This window comes from Astyanax mexicanus, chromosome 1 (assembly GCF_023375975.1).
Source record: "Astyanax mexicanus isolate ESR-SI-001 chromosome 1, AstMex3_surface, whole genome shotgun sequence".
Classification (NCBI taxonomy): Eukaryota; Metazoa; Chordata; class Actinopteri; order Characiformes; family Acestrorhamphidae; genus Astyanax; species Astyanax mexicanus.
The window spans coordinates 86351320-86379033 of NC_064408.1; the positions used below are offsets into that span (position 1 = coordinate 86351320).

Sequence of the window (27714 nt, forward strand, 5' to 3'; positions counted from 1 at the left end):
TCCTGTGTTGGCATTTGACTAAAAGTGAGAATTTTTACCCAACCCCCCTGCTGTTTATCCCTCTGTATGTCCATATTTATTTAAATCTGTCTTCCAGAAGGGTATGATGCAATGGAGGGCACCTCTTTGCTAAACGAGGATATGATCGAAGACGATGACGGAGCCAGCTCTTCTGCGTATCAAGAGCTCGAACGACTCGAGAGAGAAAACGCCGCTGCCCGCAGCCATCACAGTACAAGCTCCACAGTGACGGCCATCTCTGTCCCACCCACCTCTCCACCTGCTTACCGCGTCCCCGCCCCTACACCTTCTGTTCCAGAACCACATGTTCCTCAGGCCATTCAGGCTTTCAAGGAGTCTGCCAACATGGTAGCAGCGTTCAACATGCAGTGGAAGGACGAAATCGCTGCCATGCGCTACGAGCTGGCTGAACTGCGCAGGGATGTGTGCAGCGAGCTGAAGACTTTCAACAGTAACTTTTTCAACTTCATGCAGTGCTATAACATGTGGACGCTGTGCAGGGATGCAGCAACGGGTGTTGGGAGTTGTGCCCCCCAACCCAGCGAACGAGTGTCTGTCAGCATTCAGACCGGCAACGGTGGCCCCATCAGACAAAACACTGTGGACGCCTCAGTCATGTGCCAGCCGGAGCCGGCACCCTTTAACATCTTTGACCTGATGAATCCTCCCCGCATCCAGATCACCGAAGGAACACCAGAGGGACCCACAACCTCCAACAGTCCCACAAGTCCTGCCAGCCCGGTCAGCCCCACCGGCCCTCCTGGAGGGCGACCTCTAAGGCACACCAAGCTGGACACAAGCAGGAAGAAGAAAACCCGACGGCGACCAGAAGGCCAGAGGAGTGCCAGTCTAGAACTGTGGTGCAGGAAGTACACTAGTGGGCCCATGTCGTACCTGTCACTGTCATTCTGATCACACAAAAGCACTGGAACACAAAAGGGAAAGAGACTCTTAACCCTCTCAACAAACCCTGCAAACAAAAAGGGGCAAGGCACTGCAACCAGCGTCCGAGCCTGTGCACACAAAGACCCACGGTGCAGAGCCCTTGTCTATTCGCTCTATGCAGAGATAATTGCTAGGCTTTTTTTATGTTGACATCAAGAGAAGATGCCACGTTGGCATAGATTAGGCTAGCTGAGCCATCACTGGGATGGGACAGGATGGGATAGAATGGGATGGGAGGGGTGGATCCATTTTGCTGTGTTATTTCTTCAGATTTGTTTACATCACCACAGATTTGACCTAGGAATGTGGTAAGCAATGCAAGGAATGTCACAGTCACCTGATTGTCGGTTACCACTAAGCCTCTCATGTAACTACAGCATACATGCATATACTTGCATCCTGCTGACTCTGAATCTGATCAAATCTGAGTTTACATTGTAACAGCTGGTATACAGAGGCAGAATGAATGTGGTAAAAATGAGTTTGTTTACTGAGTGAATGTTAATCCTGCATTTTGGTGATTTTTGTTTTTTATTTTTTTCCCCATTGGATCAAGCATCTTAAATGATGATGATAATGATGAGCATGATGATGATGATGATGAAAATGATGGTGTGAAATCAGGATACGCCATACACTACAGCACTTTGCCACTGTGGTGATTGAGTTACTGTGGATGTCCTTACGTCATCAATGATTGTTTAGAAAACTGTTAAATATGGGTAATGTCGGTAAAGTGTAATCACCTAGCACATGACATAGGTCAAGGTATGTGCTTCCTTCACACAAAGCCTTTCCATATTTTTCAGGGCAACACATAGAAGATTGGACAGAAGATTAGCATGATGATTAACACTTTATTTGAACAGTTCTTTACTGATGGTTAATATGTTTAACATTCATATCACACATTCAGCGCCCAGCACTTATATTATTCCTTTTATTATTAACTAAGTTTACAATCTCAATATCTGTCAGTCATCTCTATGCGTCTGTCCAAATCAAGTGGGACCAAATGTTTTGTTCTGTAATAGTGCTATGTAGAAGAAAGTTAAAAAAAAAACTAATTAGCTTTAATTGGAAATAAGATGGAGAATTAATGATGTCAGATTGCATTTTGTACTACATAAAAAAAGTATTTTCATTTCTATGGAGTAATGTTAAAATTTATTCATATACCTTCCCGAGAAGTTTACATAGTTTGTTATAAACTGCTGTGAGGTACTGGCAAGGTCCATGTGCACATCCCCATATATATATACACTGGAGTTATACTGTGAATCCTCTTACAAATGTTTGTATAATTTCATTTAGAAAGAGAAACCTATTTATAAAACGAAGTAAATAGTAAGCAGAAAATCTATATATAATCACTCAGAGAAACATTCCTTATAAAAATATATATTTTTGGCCGTCCTGTTTTATGTAGTCCGTCCAACGCAAAGACTCTAAAATTTTTTTTTTTTTTTGTAAAAGGAGTATCCTAATCATCATGCCAAAGTTACAGGACGTTACTCTGTGTTTTCACCAAAAGTGACTTTGGTGACTCAGGTCACTTGGTTTGTTACCATATGATTGCTTGGGATAGAGTAGAAGGTGTGTCTCACAAAGATGCATGCTTGTAGTACGCCACTTATCTCGTTTATTCTTGCTGTTAGCAATAGCACTTTAGTGGTAGAGCTAGGTAACGGACCAGTGATGTAGCAAAAGCGATGTAGTTAGATGCCATTGCTGCAAAGCAGGTATTTAAAAAATATATATCTATATATATACAGTATAATAAAAATTTAATCTACTCAAAATCCCAATATATCTGTATTTAGTGAGTTATCAACTCACGTATAATATTCAGCTAAAGCAGACTAAGGCCCAATGCCATTTTTTATTCATACCTACACCTTACCCATAACTCTACTAAAGCTAACCCTTTGAACCGAGTTACAAGAGGAAGTGGTTAAAATAATCCCCATAACAAATAGGGGAACCTTCAAAAACAAGAAATGTCATCAAAAAAAATACAAAAAAAAACATAATTGCTGTATTTGTTGGTTTCTCTGGTTTCCTGTTCAGCCACCTTGCCATGATTTTTAATAGCCCACATGTAGCCTAAACACCTGACCTTACCTCTCTATTCCAACAAGAATTGGGACACAGCAAAGTGGGCTTTGTAGGGGCAAGGTGTGAAATGGGATTGGGCCTGAGTCTTAAATGTTGACATTTGCCCCAGAAATACATTAATGATTAGTGTGTACCTGCAGCCTCCTTATTGAATGCAACTTCAGTTCTGCCCTAGATATCAATTATTATAATTATTATATACATCCTCAGTACAGTTAAATGAGATGCATTAATGAATACACAGCATGGTATTAAATATGAATTCAGAACGATCCATTTTCACACTGATTGTATTGTATTTACTTTCAAAGCTTCTTTTTCTGTCACAATCTGTCATAAACACAACGCTGGCTACCTGGAACACTATCTTCCAACAACAGTATTGTGGATATAAACTCTAAACATATATATGCAAAGAAAGGATATAAAAAAGATGATAAAAGACTGATAAGGATAGAAACATATTACATACTTCATTTATACCAACACTTGTTTTTTGTGGTTGTTGTCTCTGTTGTATATGCTGTTTTGAGTTCAGTTTGCTGCCATTTAGGTTTGGTTTAACCCAACCTGAAAACCTGATATTTTTATTTTGGAACTCATTAAATAAATTAAGTCTAACTTTGGAACTTTGAGTGGACTATGTGGGATTATTTTGCTGAAAGAATACTATTCCTGTGAGGCTTTGTTTTGAGAACTTTTGACAATCTGAGAAAAAAAAAATATTATTATGCTTAGCCTAAAAGGTCAAATAATAAAGCTATAAAAATAAGAAATGATTAGTTAAAATAATTGGAAAATATTAAATAAATATGTCTTTTTTTATTTTCACCCTGTGGACTAGGGTTCAATGCTCCTGTGTTTACCTTGCTACCATGCTATCTAATTCTGTTTATTCTGGTTATTATTTTAAAAGTAAAAAAAAACATTTAAAAACTGTTCAGTTTGTTTCAGGGTCACAGACTAAGTGAACACTGTACACAGTTTACGTACGTTTTTTATTCAATAGCTAAAAATAAAACCGTACATTACAAATGTTTCCTATCAGTCAAGCTTACTTAGCTAGGCTAGTTAGCATGATAACATCACCACAGAACAGCCTCAGGTTTGTCAGACTGGAACCCCACTTTAGGACGAGAATGACTCAGATCAATTGACTGCTGTTTGAGCGTCTAACAGAAAGCTGAAAAGTTTTTTCCGTGGTTTTCTTTGGTTTTGTTGCTCACTCAGCAAACTAGCTGCTTAACTAGCTTAGCTAGCTAGCTCAACTGCAATTCCACGGATGAATATTGATGATAAAATCTCACAGCCTGGTAGCTCCGCTTAAAAAAGATAGCTGGCTAGCTAACCTAAGTTACCTAAGTCCAAACCTGAGAGCCCACAGTCGAGTGAATAATCTTCAGCTTGTTTTCCAATGTTTTTGCTGGTAGAGCTGCTATTCCAGGTGTATGATATTGTGGGCTCCTATCCATTTTTAGAGAGCAACTCTAAATCACTAATCAGTGAACTCCCACAGCACCCCCACATAAAAGTGCACATGAAAGAATCGACTACTTTGATTGTGTTCAAGACAGACACTGAACACAAATTTGTCACATCAGACTCCCTAATTCTGAAAGACTGTGCTCATTTACATTTGGATTCATAATTTTCAAATTAATTTGAAATCTTACACTCATTTAAACTTCAGTGTGGAAAAAAACTAGTAGTTTGTCTGGAGGAATTGTTTTAAATACAGCTCTGGAAAAATAAAGAGACCAACTCAAGTTTCACACTGCTTTTGGATAACTTTATGTCACTCCTGGTGTAAAAATTCAGGCACTGCAGCTTGGTTTGATGGCTTGTGATCATCCATCTTCCTCTTGATTATATTCCAGAGGTTTTCAATTTGGTAAAATCAAATAAACTCTTATTTTGTTCCAGAGCTGTAAATAAAAAAAGGCAAATCACCATAATTTTTTCTAGAAAAGCCTAGAATTTTTTTTTTCTTTTTTAATCAACATTTAGAGACATTAACTGCACAAAGAACACTTTCTGGGAGTAAGAATATGTGCACACCATTCTTGTAGTGTTCACAGGACAATTAAAATAATGAGAATCTTTAGTTTTTCAGAACCTTCATAATTGTTGTATTAAATATGACGTTAATAAGCTAGGGTTTCTTGCTAGGGGTGTGCTAGCAGTGCACCAGATGGGCATCAGGGATGTTTACACAGGAATGCATGGTCAACATTTAATTTTTTTCTCCGATCTGTTGCACCCTTGAGCACGGCACCTAACCACCAAGCTGCTCCGGGCTTGTTACAAATAATAATACAAGTACATATTAATTACAGCCATAAAAACCTCCAGGGCAGCAGACATTGTAGAAATGAACTGCAGGATTTGTCAGGACTAGCTGTGCTGAATTATCCAGTCAGTTGCACTGGAATGCTTTGTGATAGAGACTGAAAAAAGATATGGTGGTTTCACAAAATTGATGAGAATTTTATGTGATACAGAGACCTCAGGAACTGACACTGGACATTCAAATTCATAGAAAATGATTATCTAATAATATTTATTTTTTGAATCTTAGATATAGGTTTTATGAAATACATTTAACAAATATATTTTGGTCACTTCTGGTGAAAACACACAGTTAGTTGTAAGTTGTTAGCTATCGATGGAGACAGGAAAGTTTAAATATAATCTAAATTTTCAAACGTACAAAATATTCCATTTTATATACAGCTCTGGAAAAAAATTATTTGCTATTTATAGTTATATGTTTGAGTGAAATGAACATTGTTTTTTATTTTATAAACTACGGACAACATTTTTCCCAAATTCCAAATAAAAATATTGTCTTTTAGAGCATTTATTTAACTCAGAAAATGAGAAATGGCTGAAACAACAAAAAAGATGCAAACCTTTCAGACCTCAAATAATGCAAAGAAAACAAGTTCATTTTCATAACGTTTTAAGAGTTCAGAAATCAATATTTGATGGAAGAACCCTGTTTTTTAATCACATTTTTGTGATTTGGCATGTTCTCCTCCATCAGTCTTACACACTGCTTTTGAATAACTTTATACCACTTCTGGTGCAAACATTCAAGCAGTTCAGCTTTGTTTGATGACTTATGATCATCCATCTTACTTTTGATTCTATTCCAGAGGTTTTGGTAAAACCAAAGAAACTCATTATTTTTAAGTGGTCTCTTATTTTTTTTCAGAGCTGTACATAACATTTAGCTAATGTTTTTATTCAGAGCAAATCAGAAGAATCCTGGTACTACAGGGTTCGGCTAATGTAGCGTTATGGGTTTTGCCCAAGCGTTGTACAGAGTAGTCATCCAGGCTTGGACGCAAATCCCAGTCTCCCATGTTTGGTGGTGGCTCACTGGCAAGTAGTGGTGTTATTCACTGCACCACATCGTCCACAGTTAGTGTATTGCTTTTGTATATAAGTGCCCAGAACGAGAGTTTTCTAAACAAAAAGTGTGGTGAGAACTTGTGCAGGTTACTTGAAGTCTAACCACACACACCTACTGCTTTCCCATGAGCATTACAGTTTCCCAGGCAACTGTAAAAAACAACAGATGTAGTCTTAGAAGATTTCTCCCTCTTAAGGTGGATTTAATCTTCTGGCAGGCCGTTCACACTGAGGCACGAACAAAACAACTCTATAAAACCACGGGTGTCCGTTATTTAACTAACACAAATCTCTCTACGGACTTGTCTATAAAATCACCAATCAGATTTTAACGGGCTGAATGAGCACGGCTCACATTTCACAGTTCGCTGCATTCACAGAAACAGGATTTTATTCCCTGTGACTTATTAAGTAATGTTTGATTCATTTTTACATATTAAAGACGAATTAATTATTGAGAGATTGACACAGTAAATATTGTAAGGTTTGATGTAATAGAGTTGATTTGTTTTCATGTATTAGATTAAAACACTGCATTTGAAGCCTGAGACATCTGATGCTGATTTATATTTTCATGTTTGTGTCTCTGATATCTGGCTAAATTTGCTTTTTACTGTATATGGCCAGATCTGCCCCTGGTCATTTAAAACAAACAAATCTATATTTCTCCTCAGTATAGGACCTGGTCTCTAATATTTCAGTAATTCCCAGCTACAGTCTGTTTTCAGTATTGCAATCTTATCCTGTTTTCCACCTCCCTCGTCTTTAGCTTGGCTTTTAGTATCACTTATCAGTAGTAAAGCACCCAAATGCTGCAGTGTTGAAAATGTCCCACCGCAGCAACCCTGCCTCCGGTGACAGTGTCAGTCTGTGAGAATTTATGCAAATACATTGAAGTCTACCACCAGAAAGTTTCAGACTACTAATCATAAAGCATTGCCCGGGTCACTAGTGCACTAGCAGCAGAACACTAAGTACTTCACTGCACAAATATGGATACCCAGTGCCATGATTTGTCTGGAGCCCTGTTTCAACTTGCCTTTCACATTCCCTTTCCCATCACACAAATGACAGTTTGTGTGCACTTTTTTTTTAAAATCAAAGTCAAAGTGTTTTTTATTGTCATTTCAGCTATATACAGAGTACACAGTGAAACGAAACAACGTTCCTCCAGGGACCATGGTGCACATAAACACAGTGTAGACAGAACAGTAGTGCAACAGTACAAAAGTGCAGACAGACAATACAACACAATACAGACAAAGAATAATAAATAACAAGACAGTGTGCAAATTATGCAGTGTGCAAAAAGTGTGCAAAAAAGACCAGTGAGGTAGTAATTACCTCTATTACACAGTGTGCCATAGAGTCCAGTGAGGTAGTAGGGTTTTTAGTGCTTTCCATTTTCTGGGGTAAGTGGGGTAAGAGTGTGTGAGTGCATGTACAGAAAAACCATCAGTTCAGTCTCTGCAGTTGAGGAGTCTGATGGCTTGGGGGTAGAAGCTGTTGCAGAATCTGGTCGTGCTGGACCGGATGCTGCGGTACATTCTTCCCGAAGGCAGGAGGGAGAACAGTTTGTGTGAGGGATGGGTGGGGTCATTCACAATGCTGGTTGCTTTGCGGATGCTGCGGGTGGTGTAAATGTCCGTGATGGAGGGGAGAGAGACGCCGATGATCCTCTCAGCTGTCCTCACAATACGCTGGAGGGTCTTGCGGTCAGAGACGGTGCAGGTCCCAAACCAGGCAGTGATGCAGCTGCTTAGGATGCTCTCAATGGTCCCTCTATAGAAGAGTGTGAGGATGGGTGGAGGGAGACGGGCCTTTCTCAGCTTCCGGAGGAAGTAGAGACGCTGCTGGGCTTTCTTGGCTGTAGAGCTGGTGTTCAGGGTCCAGGTGAGGTTATCTGCTAAGTGGACACCAAGGAACTTGGTGCTCTTAACAATCTCCACAGAGGACCCGTCGATGTTGAGTGGAGAGTGGGTGTGTTGTGCTCTCCTGAAGTCAACAACCATTTCCTTTGTCTTGTCCACATTCAGGTGAAGGTTGTTGACTGTACACCAGTCTGTCAGCCGCTGCACCTCCTCTCTGTATGCTGACTCGTCGCCTTTGGTGATGAGACCCAGCACAGTTGTATCATCGGCTAACTCAGGACACTGCCCTGGGGGGCCCCAGTGTTCAGTGTGATGGTGCTGGAGGTGCTGCCCCCGAACCGGACTGACTGGGGTCTCCCCGTCAGAAAGTCCAGGATCCAGTTGCAGAGGGGGATGTTGAGGCCGAGCAAGCTTAGCTTCCTGGTGAGGTTCTGTGGGATGATGGTGTTGAATGCTGAACTGAAGTCTATAAACAGCATTCTGATGTAAGTGTCCTTCTTCTCCAGGTGGGTGAGGGAGAGATGAAGGGTGGTGGTGATGGCATCGTCCGTGGAGCGATTGGGACGATACGCAAACTGCAGGGGGTCCAGTGAAGAGGGCAGTCGTGTCTTGATGTTCCTCATGACTAGCCTCTCGAAGCACTTCATGATGATGGGTGTAAGTGCAACGGGACGGTAGTCATTGAGGCAGGACACTGTGGACTTCTTCGGCACGGGAACGATGGTGGTGGACTTGAGGCATGTTGGGACAGTGGCGCTGCACAGGGAGATGTTGAAGATGTCTGTGAGAACATCTGTCAGCTGGTCTGCGCACTCCCTGAGCACTCTGCCGGGGATGTTATCTGGTCCTGCAGCTTTTCGTGGGTTGACTCTGCGCAGAGTGTTCCTCACATCCACTGCAGTCAGGCACAACACCTGCTCGTCCGGCTTGGGCATGGTCTTTCTCGCCATCGTGTTGTTTTGTGCCTCAAACCGTGCATAAAAGTTGTTCAGGGCATCAGGGAGGGAGGCATCACGTTCACAGGACGGTGGCATTGTCCTGTAGTTGGTGATTGCCTGGATGCCCTGCCACATACGCCGCGCGTCACCCGTGTCCTTGAAGTGGCTATGGATTCTCTGGGTGTGTGCGCGCTTTGCCTCTCTGATGGCTCTTGACAGGTCGGCTCTCGCTTTCCTCAGGGCCACCTTGTCACCCACTCTGAAGGCGGAGTCGCGGGTCCTCAGCAGCGCACGTACCTCAGCACTCATCCAAGGCTTCTGGTTTGGGCGTGTAGTGATGGTCTTGGAGACAGTGACATCATCAATACACTTGCTGATGTAGCCAGTGACTGATGCTGCATACTCCTCCAAATCAACAGAATCGCCTTCAGTAGCAGCCTCCCTAAACATGTCCCATGCAGTGCACTCAAAACAGTCCTGAAGGGCAGAGATGGAGCCTGCCGGCCAGGTTTTCACTTGCTTCTGAACTGGTCTGGAGCGTCTGATGAGTGGTGTGTATGTTGGAGTCAGCCAAACACACATGTGGTCCGAGAAAGCGAGGTGGGGGCGGGGCTCCGCCCGGTACGTGCTGGGGATGTTTGTGTAAACAAGATCCAGCGCGCTCGCTCCTCTCGTTGCAAAGTTCACATGTTGATGGAATTTAGGGAGCACTGACTTGAGATTTGCGTGGTTGAAATCTCCGGCGATAATAAACAGTCCGTCTGGGTGTTTGTTCTGCAGATCGCTGATAGACCGATAGAGTTCACACAGAGCCTCTTTAGCATTAGCACCAATGCTAGCGCTGGGTGGGATGTAGACAGCAGCTATTAGCACGGCGGAGAACTCCCGTACTAAATAAAAAGGTCTGCACTTGACTATCAGGAACTCCACCAGTGGAGAGCAGTGTTTGGCGACAGTCACAGCGTTGTTACACCATTCCGTGTTGATGTAAACACACACGCCTCCACCGCGGGTCTTCCCGGATAGAGCCGCGCTCCTATCCGCTCTGAACGCGGTTAGCCCGGCTAGCTGAATGGCGCTATCCGTAATGTTGTCGTTCAGCCACGATTCCACAAAAACCAAAGCACAGCAGTCTCTGAACTCACGCTGGGTTGTTCGCTGGAGTCGGATGTAGTCCAGTTTATTGTCAAGGGAACAGACGTTTGCCAGAAAGAGCGATGGTAAAGCCGGCCGGCTAGGACTAGCCTTTAGCCTCGCGCGGATCCCGGCTCTCTTTCCGCGCTTACGCTTACGCTCGCACCGCTTGCGATGGCACTTCGGCTGGGCTCCGGCGTCAGGAAACACCGCGGGCTGGAGGCCTGGGTCTCTTAGCAGGCTAAGCTCAAGTAGCGTCTGCAGAACCTCGTCCGGTAGCGTGTTTTCTGGCTGATTTCTCCACTGTAGCAGGGTCTGGCGGTGGTAGAACATGTGCACGGGTGTTCCGATGCACATATTTGCAGGAAATAAACGGAAAAAACGACAAATAGTAACACAAAAGCACCATTTAACGGACCCGGAGCGGCCGCTGCGTGTTAACGCGCCGCCATCTTGGGTGAACAAAATTAAACATTTAATGAACAAATATATGCTTTATAAAGAGCTCACAGTGCAAAGTAATAAAGGTGAAACAGCTGCCATATGTAGGTGAACATGTAGGCATAAGTAGGTGAAGTAATTGAGTACATACAGAACGTCAAAAGTTACCCCTAGGAAACTAAATATACTTTTTTTCAAAAAAAATATTGCATCAGATTGCAATGCCACATTACAGTGCATCATTCTTAAAATGCTTCCTAATAACTTCAGGTCATAAAGTAAAGTGTTCTTGGGATGACAGTTGATATGTCACTAACGTCACTAATGTCACTAACATAAATGTTTAATCTGTGAGGAAATGGAGCCTTTATGCATTTTAATTGGTGTCTGGACTCTATAGGGAGTAGTCACCACAATGCATATCCTTCCATTCACTATTGCTGCAGCTGATCTGGCTTCTTAAAAGTTAGTTAAGAGTTGTCCTGGAGTGACCTGAATAAAAGATAAATGTGCAATATAATGAACCAGGTGCTTAGTAAAGATGAGCATCCCTGGTTTAGATAGTGTTCCTTAACACTGAACAAGCAACTGGACTATATGCACACATACTTAATAAATAATCCAATATTTTACAAAGAGCACAATTCCTGTTCATGTGTTCCCTAGATTACTGTGAATGAAAGCACAAGGTGTAATACAAAAATATATATGCTAGTGCTTCACATTAATTGCAGCTGGTCAGAGAAGAATATATACCTTATTCAGAAATGGGTTTATAGGCACACAAACATAATGCCAGTTTAGTGCCTCTATTGTCCTCAAATATTTATACAATTAGAGCTTATGAAAGCTTTAATATCTATAACACATGTGTTTTAAAGTAACTAGAAGTAGACATTTCATAATATTAAGATTTTTTTTGCAAATTATTTTAAATGTAAAGCCAAAAAGTACAAAAAATGAAAACTGCAACATCTAAAGAGCACTTCAACTCAGTAATGCAGTCAGGGAGTACAGTTTTCTCTGTTATTCTTTTTTGAAAAACAAGCCCTTTTACAGAAATGACCTTCCACTACTGTGATAGTAGATAGATGTAGAGGGAATACCTGTATTGTTTTATGTGCCTTATGAATGACAGTACACAACTTTGCAGTGTGATGAATGGAAGTTACACTTTTAATTAGCGCCTTTCTTGTAAGCAAGGGTGCTTTACTCTCAATATTCTTAATTAAACAACTCAGTGTTGATAGCTATTTGGAAATTGCTGGTATTTATGCTAAACTGTAGCTTATTCCATTAAACAGATTTTTGCAGCTTTTACATCCCTCTTTGTTTGCACAGCTTCACTGTGTTGATGCTACAGTTCTAATACAAATACTGTTATCATTGTCAACTTGTTACAATTCTGAATGAATTTCTGTTATCCATTAAATTTATGTAATGTAACATGAAAAAACAAGTTCCTATAAGTTGTGAAGTCATGAAGCTTCAGGGATTTGAAAAATGTGTTTAACAATGCTACATAAACTTGTATGTTATCGGTGGTTAGTGCTGCTGGAAATACTGTTATTCGATGTACCCTTATGGTGAAGTGTTACCTCTTAAACTAGGGATGCACTGAATTCTTTTCTTTTTTTTTAATTTGTTTTCTTGTATATACAGCTCTAAAAAAATAAGTGACCACTTCAGTTTCTGAATCACTTTCTCTGATTTTGCTTTTTATAGGTATATGTTTGAGTAAAATGAACATAATAATCATGGTTTTTAATCACCGTTTCCATGCATCTTGGCATGTTCTCCTCCACCAGTCTTACACACTGCTTTTGGATAACTTTATGCCACACCTGGTGCAAGAATTCAAGCAGTTCAGGTTGGTTTGATGGCTTTGATCATCCATCTTCCTCTTGATTATATTCCAGAGGTTTTCAATTTGGTAAAATAAAAGAAACTCATCATTTTTAAGTGGTCTCTTATTTTTTTCCAGAGCTGTAAGTGCAAAAACTGAATGATGTATTCCAAACAATATTGTGTTTTCTTGGTATGTTGATATGTTACATTTTGTGCAATCAGTATGATTAAATTGTAGTTTTATAATGGAAATACCAAAAACATTTAGTCTATTTCATATTTGCAATGAAAAAGAAGTTTTTACTGTATTTGGTGCTCGGCCTTCAGCCAATGTTTAATTTTTACTGAAAAAATGTGCATCCCTATGTTAAACAAAAATCCTTATAAGAACATATCTGTAAAAGTCTGACGCACAGTGCACAATACATCTTACTCTGGACAATCAGTGAGCAGGCAAAAATCTGCCTGTTTAACAAACATCATGCTAATCTTGCTGATAAATAAGTAATTGTCACCTAAATTAATTGTCACCAAAACTCATAAACCTATCATGATGATATCATGGTAATTGGTGACTACTTGATCACTATTTATTGTTAGCAACATTAGCATGTATGGTTGAACTACTCCTTTAATGAGTCCTTTGCCCCATTGTACTGTACGTTTACTGCCACCGCGTTCACTAGTGATGGTCTAAACTGGCTTCAGGAGTTTTCAGTCCTCTGACAGGATTATAACTGTGACAGACTGAAGAACATCAGACTGTTTGGCTCTTATTTCATTCAGGTTTTTAACAGGTAGACCTGAAGCATCTGAGAGAGAGTGTTCAGTATGATGCTCGCTTGACCATTTTAGAGTCACCTCTGTTCTGAGATGCTTTGGGGAAACTCGGCCCTAAACAGTAGAGGTGCTTAAAACATACCAAACATGTATTGCACTTTTTGAGTTCTTTTGTAAAACAATAACTTCAGTCTTTATTTCACATGAGTTATGTTGAAATATTTAATGCTTGAAGTTAAGTAGTAATCAGTGACAAAATACAAATGTATACAAATATATTTTTGTTAAATATAATCTATTTAATCTATCCCAAATAAATGTATGTTTTTTTTTTCATTTGATCTATTACTGGTGTTGTAACTGTTTCATTCATGTGTTTAAAGGGAATATGTATTTTAATTTAAGAGTGTATATTATATGCCTATTACAGTGTTTCTGTGTGTTTAATAGGATTATAATGCCTGTAATTATAAGCAATTATTATTAAAAATTTAAATAGTCTTTTTAACTTTTTAATTTAACATTTTCATCCGTTTACTCATAGCCTGATTTGGCAGTCCAAGCACTTTTGCTTATAATTACAGACATTTGATTATGAAAAGCTGCATTTTTCTTTACTTTATTCAGTATTTCTAAATGAAATATGTGATTTTATGCTATAATTAATGCATATCATAGGCCAATCTGCATGAAGACCTGATTAATCTCTGGTTCAGCCTTTACTACCTTCATATTAGTCACATTATGAACGTTACTGTTTGAGGGGATCCCTGTAAATGAGCCTGTAAGAATTAAAATACACTTTCATTTTACTCTATATATAATATAATCTTATTACAAATAAATAACATTTATACATGGATGCTGTTATATTGCATGCAAAGAATATAGAGAAAGCTGATTTTATTGAGAAAAAAAATATTTTGTCTGTCTGTTTCTTTGTTTGTTTGTTTACCTCAAATTAAATTGATTTCCAAAGCAAAAACAAATACGGTTTGTCATGTGAATTTTACATTGAAAATCCTTGTAAAACTAAAAACTATATTTAAAAAATTATTTATTTTTATTGTTTTGATGGACTTGGAAAATGAGGATGCTTCCATAAAGGTGTTTATAGGTGTTCATAAAGGTTTATAGGCCATTATAGCCGAGTACCATCATAACAATCTGTTTTTTCTATGCAAGCCTTGTGTGTGTTAGATTTGTTATTATTTTATTGTTAATTTATCTATGCAATTAAAATGTGTATGTGAACAAGCCATTTTGAATGTTTTTAAGTTATAACAGCAGACAGGAAAATGTGTCTTCAGGATTGACAAATAGTTTTGAACAAAACAATCTATGGAATTAAGGCGGTATACTGCAATGAACACTGTCAATGTCAACCTTAATAATGAAGCGTTAGCATAAAATATATAGTCTAGACTAAAGTACCATTATCATGCCAGACATTTTTTGAAAACTGAAAGCAAAAATGAATCTAAAATTGTTTAGATATAATTAATGGTTTGATACATGACCCCAGACAAAACTGCAGAAAAAAATACTGTAAAAACTTTAGATTTTTTTCTTTTACATTAATGATCATAGATCACAAGTATAGACTTTTATTATGTATACTTGTGATTTTTCCGATGATTTAAAAGTTTTCTGATTATTTGGGTGAAATAGCTGAAAACATGTCACAGTAGAACTACTTTGGTTTCAGATTTTAATTTCTACTGTACTGTGATCTGTGTGCATTCTTGACTGTTTCTCCTAGAAATCTGTGTGGGGAAATAATATAAATAGAATTGAGCCAGAAATGTAAAACCTGCTCAAATGCTTGTCAAAGTTTTTTTCTTTTTTTTTTTCTTTTTAATCTTGTCTGTGATGAAAGAATTTACGTTTTACATACTGAACCGATATCAGAGAAACAGACCTGTTTTTGTTGCATTATGTGTGCATATTATATAATTTTGGAATGTGACTATTCAGATTGTTTTATTTTTGTACCAGTATATGAAGTGATGCTTGTTTTACACAAAGGTAGTTAAATCCTATCATGTCTGTAATATTATCATTAAGGTAACAAATATTTTTTTCTTGCTTTTTATTTCCTTTAGTCTGTGTTCAAATGTATTTTTTTAATTAATTGAGAGAAAATTTTATGCAATCTGAGAAACTTCAACATTTCAATGGGGATCATAGCTATACTGGTGTAATTCAAACCTTGTACATCCTAAAGAACATTTTGGATTCATTCTGAATGAATATTTCATTTTTTTGTGTCACACAGAAAGCGTGCTGTTTTATTTGTTTAGTAGAGATGGTGTTTCCTGTCAGCACTGCAGAAAAGATACACTGCGTTCACAATGCATGGCTCAGGGGAGTGTTTAGACTTTGAACATCCTAGTCCTGTTTTTATTCTCATTTTACTAAGTTACACATTCTTTTTTTCCCGTTTTAGGGGCCCGTAGGTTAGCTGGGGGGCATAGACTGTACGGTAGGTCTAACAGGGCATCGATTTTCTTTTTATATACCTGTTGTATAAACACCATAAACCATCCATGTTCATGTTAGATTATTGCTCAAGATTTGGATGTTTAAAAATTAAATATAAACAAAAAGCAGAAAGGTAAATATAAAAACATATTATACATTATGGAAAAGTAAGAAAATTAAACTTATTTTGACGTGCAACTCAGAATTCCATCTACAGTTCTGGAAAAGAGCAATTTTGCTGATGAATGGATCCAAATAATAATAATAATAATAATAATAATAATAATAATAATAGTTTTATAAAGATTAGTTTTTGCTGCTTAGGTCAGCCATGTATTCATACAGTATTTGATAATCTAATATTATAACACTTCTCTATGAAGTGCAGCTTATCAGTTTGTAAAATTTAGAAAAATCATTTTTCATTTTTCAATAATTTCCAAAACTAATTATTTTAAATATCATAGTGTTAAATGTCCTTTTTGAACAATCAAATATGTTTTTTGGCAGGAAAACCTTTTAGCTGAGTTAAAATAACCATCTGATTTTAATTGGGAAATAATTTTTAAGATTTATTCAAATCCACAAAACTGAAAGACATTAACGTTTACTCCAAAATAAAAAAAAATGTGCAGAAGGTGATTTATGGGATAGCTAATAATACACACTTTATATATGTGGAGCATTTCCATATTGTTTGTTCTTTCATCTTGGTACATTCACCAAACTTCAGTAGTGAAATGTGCATTAAGACCTATAGTTAAATGATGCTTTTGAATAATCAAGGAGTTAACTAGAATAGCAAAGCTGTATACACAGTACAAAATATGCATATACAAAATACATGTAATATCCTTTAGGAAGTTAATGAATGCTTATGCAACCTTTTGTTGGCATTAAACCTCCTTCAGTAAACTGTGAACTGTTAAAAGTTCAGGCTTTATGAAGCACACATTTAGATGCAAGCTTTAAACCAGCTGAATCATGTTCTAGTACTCACAAAACAGCTAAATTCTGTGACCTTTAAAACTTGACCGTACTTTTGGCACCTGTATTGTTTACCTGGCACACTTCGGCTTTTGGACACTGTGGGTCACTATTCAGCATAAAGAGTAGTCTCTCGCTGTATATGTGAAATACAAAAAAAATATTTTTACTAATTTGGGGAAAAACTTAATTAAATAAACAATTAATTACATGTTTAGTATGTTTATTTTAATGTTTACTGTTTGTATTTTTTATGTGAAATAACTGTATAGCACACATTATCTATGACCTCGTTTACACCAGGTCATTTAATGGGTTTTAAATAGTAAGGTGTTATCTGGATAAAACCAAGCTACATTAAAAAATTAGGTGTAAACACATACAAAACACATTTCAAACCACTTTAGGAAGTGGACTAAGCCACATATAATAATGTTAAAACAGTGTAAACACATCCGTCTCTCCAAGACACATTCAACAACAGTGTAGATGCTAGTCACATGATCAGGGTTTCTCAGAGTGGCTCCTACAACTCAACTCTTAAGAAAAGTTTATTTTCTGTGTTTATGGACTAAAGCAATGTACAGTGGGTTCTAAACCACACTGATTTTAATGGAAACATTTATTGGGTAAATCTCAGCTTAAATGCATAAAACACTGAAAAAATGTATTATTAATTAAGACATCTATTCAGACCAATCTGGCACCTGTAACTTATCTATGTACTAGACATCCAGATGTTTTGGTGTAAGTAGAAGAGCAATGGCATTTAATTGTTCATTTTATAATATTTAAAAAAGAAATGAGTAGTGTCTGGTGTTTGGTCAGGCAACCAGTATGCAAAAAAGCTTATTAAATAATAAAGATTATTTTTAAGCAATGGTGGTAATAAAAGTGGTTTGATGTAGTACAGGAGGCCCATTTAAGCCCAGCCCTACATTTTAAACTGATTTTTTTCTTTATTTCAGTATTTCATAAATTCTTTATCTCTAAATGGCCAAGTACACTAAATGTAATGTACATTTTTTTTATTTTTTATTATTAAAACAAGAAGGAAAAGCCACGGTGTGAAGTGAAACTATATATATATAAATATTAATTAATCATCTCTTGTTCTGGGCAGCATATTGTGATTTGTTCAAAGAAAATAATTTAAAAAACGAGGAAGGGTAGTGTGTCTCATCCAAAACGTAGTTTGTGTAATCAGTCCTTCATTGAAGTAACTAAGGGAAGCTGCTGGTGGAACTGGAATATGAAATGCATGAATACAGTGACTGAACCTAGCAACCAAACCTTTGACTTCTTTAAATACTTTACTGAACAACAACGCATTTCATTCAGGTTTATAGAGTTTTACAGGTAAACTGCTGATACTTAAATGTAAGGTTTTATTGGAGCATACGACTGTGGAACAGATTAAATGCACAGTCAAAGTAACACTTTTACGTTTTATGTTTAAGTAATATCTATTTATTTAAACCATTATTTTACTTCTTTTAATTTTTAATTAGAAAATTTATTAAATACACTATGTGGTTTTTTTTTTTGTTTCTTCTTTGTTTTTTAAGAATACCTGACTTAGCATAAACACAACAAAGGGATTATTGACACTGGAACATGATGTACAAACTGACTTTGCCAAAGTGTTTGTTTTCCACACAAAGAGACAAAAACAATATTAATTCACTCTGCATTCATGGGGGCATCACCACTGTATGTATATATGTATGTTTTTTAAAAAAGTGCCTATAATTGGATTTCACCGCCACAGGAAGAGTGTCACTGGCACATTTCTGCCTGGGTGTAGAGAGTAGGAGCAAAAATTGTCAAACCTTTGTGAGCCAAAGTGAGCTCCAGTGGACTATTGAGACTGTAGCTCCCTCTCTCCTCTCACCCACCTGATGACACAATCATCCATTCATTACTCCATCCATCCTCCCATGCACTGATTCATCCATACTTATCCATGCAAACACACACATAACCCCAAACAACTACATAAGCACGTCCACAGTGTTATGCTATATTACATAATTACAGGAGCTGGACAGAGCTGTTCTGATCTGAGGAGTCTTCTGAATGCAGAACTGTGAATGCCTCTTGACTGCTGTTAACCTGCTCTTTAAGGACTGTTGCATAATTAAACAATGGCAGTAGTAATTCTGAAGGATTCAGGCTTTTATGCCTTACTATTCATCTAACGTCCCACATGTACTTCTGCGGTAATCTGAGCCTCACATAAATGACAATTTTTTCATGTTTTCTGTAAATGCCTTTTTAATTAATCAAATATTAATCAGTTAAACATGTTAAATTGCAATTGAAATGTTTTTTTTTTTTTTTTTAAACACCACAAAATAATAAATAATAATAAATCATGAATGGAAATGAACTTGATCTTAATTTCATACCGTTTTCTTACTTATTCAAAATTACCTACAATTATTGTTCACCATTCTAGATTGATAACTGATGGTGTCTCATATACCAAATTAGATTTTATATATATATACAGCTTTGGAAAAAATTGAGAGACCACTTAAGTTTCTGAATCCGTTTCTCAGATTTTGTTATTTGCTATAGGTATATGTTTGTGTAATATAAACATTGTGGTTTTATTCTATAAACTACGAATGGCATTTCTCCCAAATTTCAAATATAAATATTGTCAGTTAGAACATTTATTTTATTTATTTGCAGAAAATGAGAATTGGCTGAAATAACAAAATAATGCAATTCAGGAATCAATATTTGGTAGAATAACCCTGGTTTTAAATCACAGTTTTCATGCATCTTAGCATGTTCCCCTCCACCAGTCTTACACACTGCTTTTGGATAACTTAATGTCACTCCTGGTGCAAAAATTCAGTGGAGCTGAAAATAAAAGTAATGCGTGTAGAAACAAGGCGGTGGCGATAATTTTGTGACCTGGCAATGTATATCGACAGCATGAACTCAATGAATCGCTGCTGTCTGTAGCATTGGCATGGGGACAGCCAGAATGATGGATTTGTTGTGTCCCAGGAACTAGAACTTTATAACAAATGTCAAAAGGATTAGTTTGTCTTTGTCATATGTGTTGGTCCAAAAGCAGCTCAAAAGCGTCTCTATCTCAGTTAAAGGGCATTCAGAGATTCTATTCTCAGCTCTGTCCATGAAACTGATCTGTAGCCCATGATCTCACTGAATATTGGCAGAGCTGAGTGTCATGTGGATCAGGCCACATCCGGCCAAATCAAGGACGGCAGGCAGGAAAGAACTATTCAGTAAACTATTTGAATGCAAATAGGCATTCTTTAGAGTTACCAAGCTGTGTGTAGAATATCTGACTATCAGTCAATATTTGCGCTTTTAAAAAACAGCTTGGATGTTTAATTAACACTGCAAACAAAAATCTATAATTGTGTCTGGTGTGCATCATTTTAATGCGGAAAATAATAACAAAGTTAATAAGAATGTGTCTGTTAGAAGCTAACATTATTTGTAGCATTAAAACTATTTTTACAATGTTTTACAAAATCCTAACACTTCCTAACAAGGTTGCATAAATACACTTGAACAAATGTAATGAGCTAATTTAATATCAGTTTACTCATCACACACATTGGACACATAATCTCCTAAACAGTTCACTAATGTATTTGTTTTCTTTTTGGCACAAGAAAAAATAATTTAATTAATTGTTATTAATAAATAACTATTCCATGTGTTACAGGAATTTTACCAAACATGTTTCTCACTAAGTCACTGGTAGCCGCTCAAGCACCACTAGCGAAACTTCAAAAGTAGTTTATAAGTAATAAGTAAGCTAAAGTTAAAAGCTAAAACAGCTCATTTACTTTAGTTTCTTAACAGGACCTACTGGCAAAATGAGAAATCATTTCTGATTGAGGGTCTTTTATGCTATGAAACATGTTTTAATCCTCTGAGACCCAGATTTTGCATTGTGTTTATTACTAATTTTATTCAAGTGCTACCCAGTCAAAAACCATCAAATAGCCCACAATAAACCTACATGTGCAAGCCCATGTAAACCCAGATAGTTTAGTGGTTTACCAAAGCATTTTGGGATTGGGAGTGTAAAAAGTATAAAAAAAACTAAACTTTGTCTTTGTTAAAATACAACACTGTCTTCATATGAGGACAGTAGTTTATTTTAACATTTAACAATTATACTGGTCATTTTGGCTCAGAAAGGCCCATAAATAAAATAAAAATAAAATATTACCTTTCTAAACTAATTTTAAACAAACAATTTTATGAGATTTTTTTTTTTACTTGGCCCATGTTTCTGTTTTTACTGGATGTGGAAACTTTTGACTGGGATAGCCGCCATCTTGTTTTCAATCGATTGTAATGTTGTCATGTGACCACTAGATGGTACAGGAAGTGTCTCCATATGAGGCCAAATGTTCAACATTTAAAAATGAGAAGCAGCGAACCATATGAGGATGCAGGGTCTCAAGAGGTTAAAGGAATATTTTTTATTTTTATCTGAAAATAAAAAGCTCCACTGACCTAGCAACTGCATTATGTACCTTTAATGAAGTGGACAGGAAAGCATATGCAGAAATACTGCACTGCTTTACCCAAGTCATAACTGTGAACAATCCTGTAATATAATTCTTACTCCTCAGTCTACATGATTCTTTTAAGTTTAATGTTTCAGCTTGTCCAAAAATGTATGGTGGCTCAAATCGACTGAATGGGAGCCCAACAAAAATGTAAAAAAACAATTGTTGCATAATGCAGCTTTAAAGCAGTGACTTTTAAATGGGTGAGTTCAAGGATTTCAGAAAAAATCTAATCCTTTTTGTCCTAGTGTGTGTGTTAAGTAAGGTTATTTGTGTATGTGGTGCAACTTTCTTTGCACAAATGACTAATATTTTACCCATTCCAAACTGTATATTTGTCTAATACTCTTTCAGTATAAGTGCAATTAGAAAAAAATAAGGAGTATTTGATATTGAGTGGAATTTCTTTAAGATATTATATGCTAAAATGTCTGTAGGTTAGGCAGCCTTTATACATTTACTTATTAAGAACTTTCATTCACTGTCATCATGTGTTCAGTAACACTGAAACCATCATGTGTGTCACATGTGAATCATCACATACATAACACTCACCTCTCATCCTGTGAGAGTCGTGCCCACACACGTTAAGGACTACCCAGCCTAAAAGCCTCGGGTCAACCAGCGCTTCAACCGGACCCCCTACAGCAGCATTCCTCCACAGGAATGTGCAGTCAGCACGGTGACATGTGATGTTTAATGGCCAAACGGGGACTTATTGTGTACAATATGTCATTGTGATTCCTGTTTACAAAAGATAAACAAAAGTGTGTTTTCTTTTTTTATACAGCTTTTAGGAAGTCTTATAAGTAATTTCTCGAAATTGAGAAAACTTTTTTTTGTGCAGGCCTAAAACTGCAATTTTTATTCTTTTGATGTCCGTCCAATCAGATTAATCGATAGACAGGCAGAGGAACGGACTCTTTGCAGTTGCAGGAACAGCATTGAGTGTACTGTGTGACACACTGTGAAGTTAAAGGCAAGGACCCCTGTTGGCTGAAGGCAGCCATTGCAACTCTTGTCTTTAAAACTGACACACATCACACTGGATGCCAGAGCCCTCTAGAGGTGTGTAACAGCATCATCAGTCAGAACCTGGAACAGGTTTCTCAGGGGCACACTGGAACAGCATCACTTTTGAATTGATTAACTTTTGTATAAATTAATGCTTTCCAAGACCATACGTTTAGTCATGCCACAGGCCACTAATTGAGGTGCCTAGCATTCAAACAAAAATTAAATATGCAATACAATCAATGCTGTAGTGCAGCTTTTCTATCTTTTCTCTCTCTCTCTCTCTCTCTCTCTCTCTCTCTTTCTCTCTCTATCTCTCTCAGTGTCTCTCTCTTTCCAAACTGAGTCCTACACAATCTACCCATTTTCCTCTGGGTTGTCTCTTCTGAGTTGTTTTATTTACTTGCATTTAGTCCATATTCGTAATGCTACTATTTAGAATACGGTATTGATTGAACTTTGCATGTTGTTTTACAGTAACATTTCAATGACATTTGTCCCATATTTGCTTTACCTCATTTTATTTTTTTGGAGAACATGTCTGCATTAATCTGTGGGCTTGCTTATCTGTGCCCTGCACTCCAGCTGGCACATTTATTAAAGCATGTACTGTATAGTTACTCATTTCTTCATGATTGAGAGTTGAGCTTGCCTAACTGTAGAAGCTTTTATTGTATTACATATTTCATATTTGTTGGTTTGGGAAATTTCACGGATTAAATTATATTGTCACTGTCCAATGAAAAACAAAAAGTATGTCTATTTTTGCAGATTTTTAGTTTACTACATAATTTGAGTTTGAACAAATTCATAATAACTGTTTACAACATCATTCTTTCTTTTTTGCAGATTTTTACTTTTTTTTAAATGATTTAAATCTGCCAGGTGTTTCTTACATTTACCAATATAATGCTGCTGAATGACTGATTGAGTACAAGTATTTAAACTGAAAGTAAAGGTTTTTCATTCTCCTGTAAAATTGACATATTGGATATATTAAGTTTTTTTTTTTTTTTTTTTACAATGTATCAGAATTCTGAGAAAAAGCACACTATTTCAAATGATTTATACATGCAATAGGACATGTGCAATAGTGTAATAGTGTGTTAACACTACAATCTGCTATTAAATAATACATTGCTGACTGAGCTCAACACAGTGGCAACTGGGCTCTACTGACAGTTATGCATTGTTTAACTCAAGCACTTATACAGTGCAAAGTAAATAATATGATCTAGCTATGTACAGTCTTAGCATGTTGTAGATATTAGTGATGAGATTTAAACTATTACCATTCAATTATTTAAATTTTTCAATACATTTGTGAAATTTCCCTTTACATTCTTACTGTTATTTCATGGTTCCAGATATATATTTTTGTTTCTACATGCAGTATTCTTTTTCATTACACTCTTTTTTGACTTTTTTTTACTCATTTCATAGTATGAATGTACTGTTTATGTGCAGATACTAACAGTCTGACACCAGTGATCCCATGATATTGCTAAAATCATTACTGAATGAAACTGATTGGGAAAAGAGTGGCAAATTTGACCGTTATGATCAACTGGTGTCAGATTAAAAGTGCTGTTGAACTGAATGTAACAATGGTCGAAGGAATTCACGTAGGAAACGCTGGAAGTTAAGGTGGGTTATCTGTTTGGTTGGTTTTACAGACATGGTTCCTAATAACTCTCAACTGTTTCTCACAGGGATCCAGTTTCGTCTCCCTACTGCGTGTAGTGTTGAACGAACGCAGGAACCAACTCCAGGTAAACCCTCTCAGTCATCATTCGAAGCAAATCAGTGTGTTTTTTCTTAAACAACATATTCAAATTCTTTAAGTTCAGAATGTGTGAAGTTGCAAATTTAATGTTAGGTTATATATTAGCTTAAATATTTGTCACTATAATAATCAATGCAAACTGTGTATACTTCTGTGGTGAAATGGCAGTCAGATAGAGGAAAGATGCTTATTTTCAGCTAGGCGTTGACCGTGCTTTCAAAATGACTAGGTTTAAACCCAGTCTTAGACCCTGTATTAAACCCCCTCTTTTTACTGGTCCATGTGCCTCGTCTACAATGACTATGAGCCAGTACCCTGCAGCACACAGTCCTGCATGACATAACACAACTGATATGTCTGTTTAACATGAACTAATTCCAAAAACCCACAGTTCAACATTTTACACCTAAAGTAAGTGCACTCCCATGAGCCTCAGCAGCTGATTCAGACTCACAGCACACCACAACTCATGAGGGCAGCAAACCTACCTTGTAAAGACACTAATTTTTAGGCTGCATGAGAACTTTTTTGAACTTTTAATACACAGCCTATTTATTTATTTATTATCTGCCAACCATGTAAAATATACCAAAAAAGTAGTTAGTGTTAAAATGTGTCCTCATATAATATTTATTAAGTTGCATGTTGTTGCTAGCAGATCTAAACTGTCAGAGAGGCTTAATCAAAAGTATAACATGTACCACCTCTTATAACATCTGTTTAGAATTCATTAGATGAGTCGTTCTCAAACGTTTTAGTTGGAATCCCTCTTTGTGGGTGGTAGGTGCCACTGCGGCCCTCCAACCCCACCCATCAACTGCAGGTTTTGTAAAAAATTGATGCAATTTTTTAATTCAGACACCACTTTTTCAAGTATGGGTAAATCAGATAATGATAAATACATATGACTTAAAATCTTATATAGAAGAGATACAATATTTTTCTGTGACCTCCCCCAGCATGTCGCCCAGTTTAAAAAAATATTATTATTATACATTACTCAGTATAGCCTGCAGAATACATTCAATATATAGGGTAATCTCTAACATAAAATGCTTAGTGGTTATTGATCACAGTGTTTTATCCTATAGTTTGCTGGCACTGTTGATGCCTTGAGGAAAGCCTTTGAAACAAAACTATGGAACCTATTTCACAACCTTCCCAAGTCGCATCACAATGCTTATTGCTATCTTACACTCCGCCAAAGTTTTGTCCCTGTGCCATTTAAAAATAGATAGAGCTTACGAATATATTAACTCTGATGTGTGTGGTGGTCTGGAAGTAAGGTGTTTTCAGGTAAATGTCAGGCATATTGCTATATTGGCGGTGAAAAACACAGGTGCGCCATTGAAAACAGTCAGCCGTCAATTAACATCAACAATGAACAGAGTACAAAATAAAATAAAAGCAAAAAATTGCTGTTATCGTAAATTACCTGCTCGTGCACCTTCACAGCATAAACGTGCAGGTCTGTTTCCTCTGCTGAGAAGTGCCAAAGCACAGTCCGCCAAAGTCAGAGCACACCTGGCTCTTAATGGGAATGGCAAATGATATGCGTATTGGTTTCTTTCACGTTATGTGCAAAACACATGATTGCCACATGAAACCATTATTTTAACGTGAAAAACCATACACATCATTATACTGATGTGTAATAGAAAGACTAGCATCTCTGTCATTGCTGAGAAACTGCAGTGTGTAACTTTAAAGTGAAGCTGTCTTGTAAATATCACTTAGAAGCATCGGATAAGTGCATTAGATAGAACTAAAAGACTTTTAATTTAAAGTAAACTAATTTCACTTTCTAAACATTTTCTGTACAGTTTCTTATTTGATCAAGTGCTTTACCCATGGGATGACTTGCTGATGGACTCTTCTTTAAAACACTCTTACACATGCTGTGCTACTGAAACCGCTAAACAGCAGTATGATCTATCATCTTCCCAGAACAGCAGTAGTAAGCTGATACAGCGGTGTGTATAACACGGCAGATGAAAGGAGATATTTGTATTTGAGGACAGAGTCTTACGAAGCTTTAACTACACCAAAGCATGAGATACGTAGATGTACAGGCTGTTTTAATAGTGTAATATCTCATACAGTTTAAATATCAGTGGAAGTCCATAATGCTCTCTATATTCAGAAGTTATGTGTTACTATTAGTCATTAGGTTAAATGTTTCTTTATTAGGCAGCGCTCTGCAAATCTTTTACAGCTTTGGAACAGAACAGAAGAGCAATGAACATCCTTGTGGCTGAGTGTAGCGTTTAGACCTTGGTATTAAGTGACAAAACCCGAATAAAAATATCTGAAAACTAATATCTTATAGCATCTAAATATATTTTAAATTCTAAACGCAAATGCATTGATGCATGATTAGCCAGTTACAAAATACAAATTAATATTTGATTTTAAAAAACATGTGTTGTATCAAAAACCTGTACCAGACATTAACATTTAGCCTGTGTTTAGCAGTATTACTGGTTTGAAACACAATGTTACAGTGCAGTTGTACTTTTGCTTAAATGTCAGTGAGACAGTATTTACAAATATAGTGGACTTTTTGTATCCAAATATTATACAAATAATATATTAATGTCTTGAAGTCTTTTCATGATACAATATTGCAATAAAGTTTTACTAAGATATGGAGATTAATTCCATTTGAGACACTCACATTATAGTTTAAACTGCAGGACTGAAATTGAATAATTAATAATGGTTCTACCTTCAGTATTAATGTGCTTGTGGAATTTTGCTGGTTAAAATCTGACTCAATAAATGATAATCTAAAACTGCCTCTAGTATTGCCAGAACAAGATAATGACTGCATTCATTAACTCATATTAGCAGGTCAACTCGTGTCTAGATGTTAAATAGATGTAAAGTGATGCATTAAGTATTCATACACACACACACACCTCTGTTCTGTATAGAGGTTTCATTAAAATAAGACCTGCCAGTAGCAGCAACATATTGTGGTCAATAATTGCATTTATACTTCTATTTATCATGATTAGTAATATAGTAGTAATTTGTATAATACTATTTAATATTGGCATAATTACTGGGAAATTTTGGACAGATATATAGTCAACAAAAATGTATCCCCAAAATGTTACAGGGGAAGAAAACAAGGTTCTCCAGTTTATTAGTTCAATTTGTATAATCGGTGCCTTAATTATGAATTGCTCACACAACAGCTGGCATTTTCAAATTATGATTATAGCCTGCATGAATCAATTTCACACAAATCAAAATCAACAAAAATGTGATGAAAGAGGAGAGGCAGTAAAGCCAGGCAGTGATTATTAATAGCACAAGTAACTAGAATTCATGTGAAGCACAGGTCAATC

At 36.8% G+C, this 27714-nt stretch overlaps 1 protein-coding gene across 3 annotated transcripts in view; it reads left to right on the forward strand.

The window, feature by feature from the left end:
• The window catches only part of LOC103026136 (disks large-associated protein 2), a 160385-nt gene that overhangs the window by 119549 nt on the left and 13122 nt on the right, over positions 1–27714 (forward strand). For 2 of the 3 annotated variants that reach the window (XM_022684282.2, XM_049484965.1), the window contains exon 6: positions 24285–24344. In XM_022684282.2, coding sequence (XP_022540003.2) covers positions 24285–24344 — 60 coding nt within the window. Of the gene's footprint in view, positions 1–97; positions 1310–24284; positions 24345–27714 lie in introns of those variants that run through there. The other variant, XM_049484971.1, reaches the window with a different exon arrangement.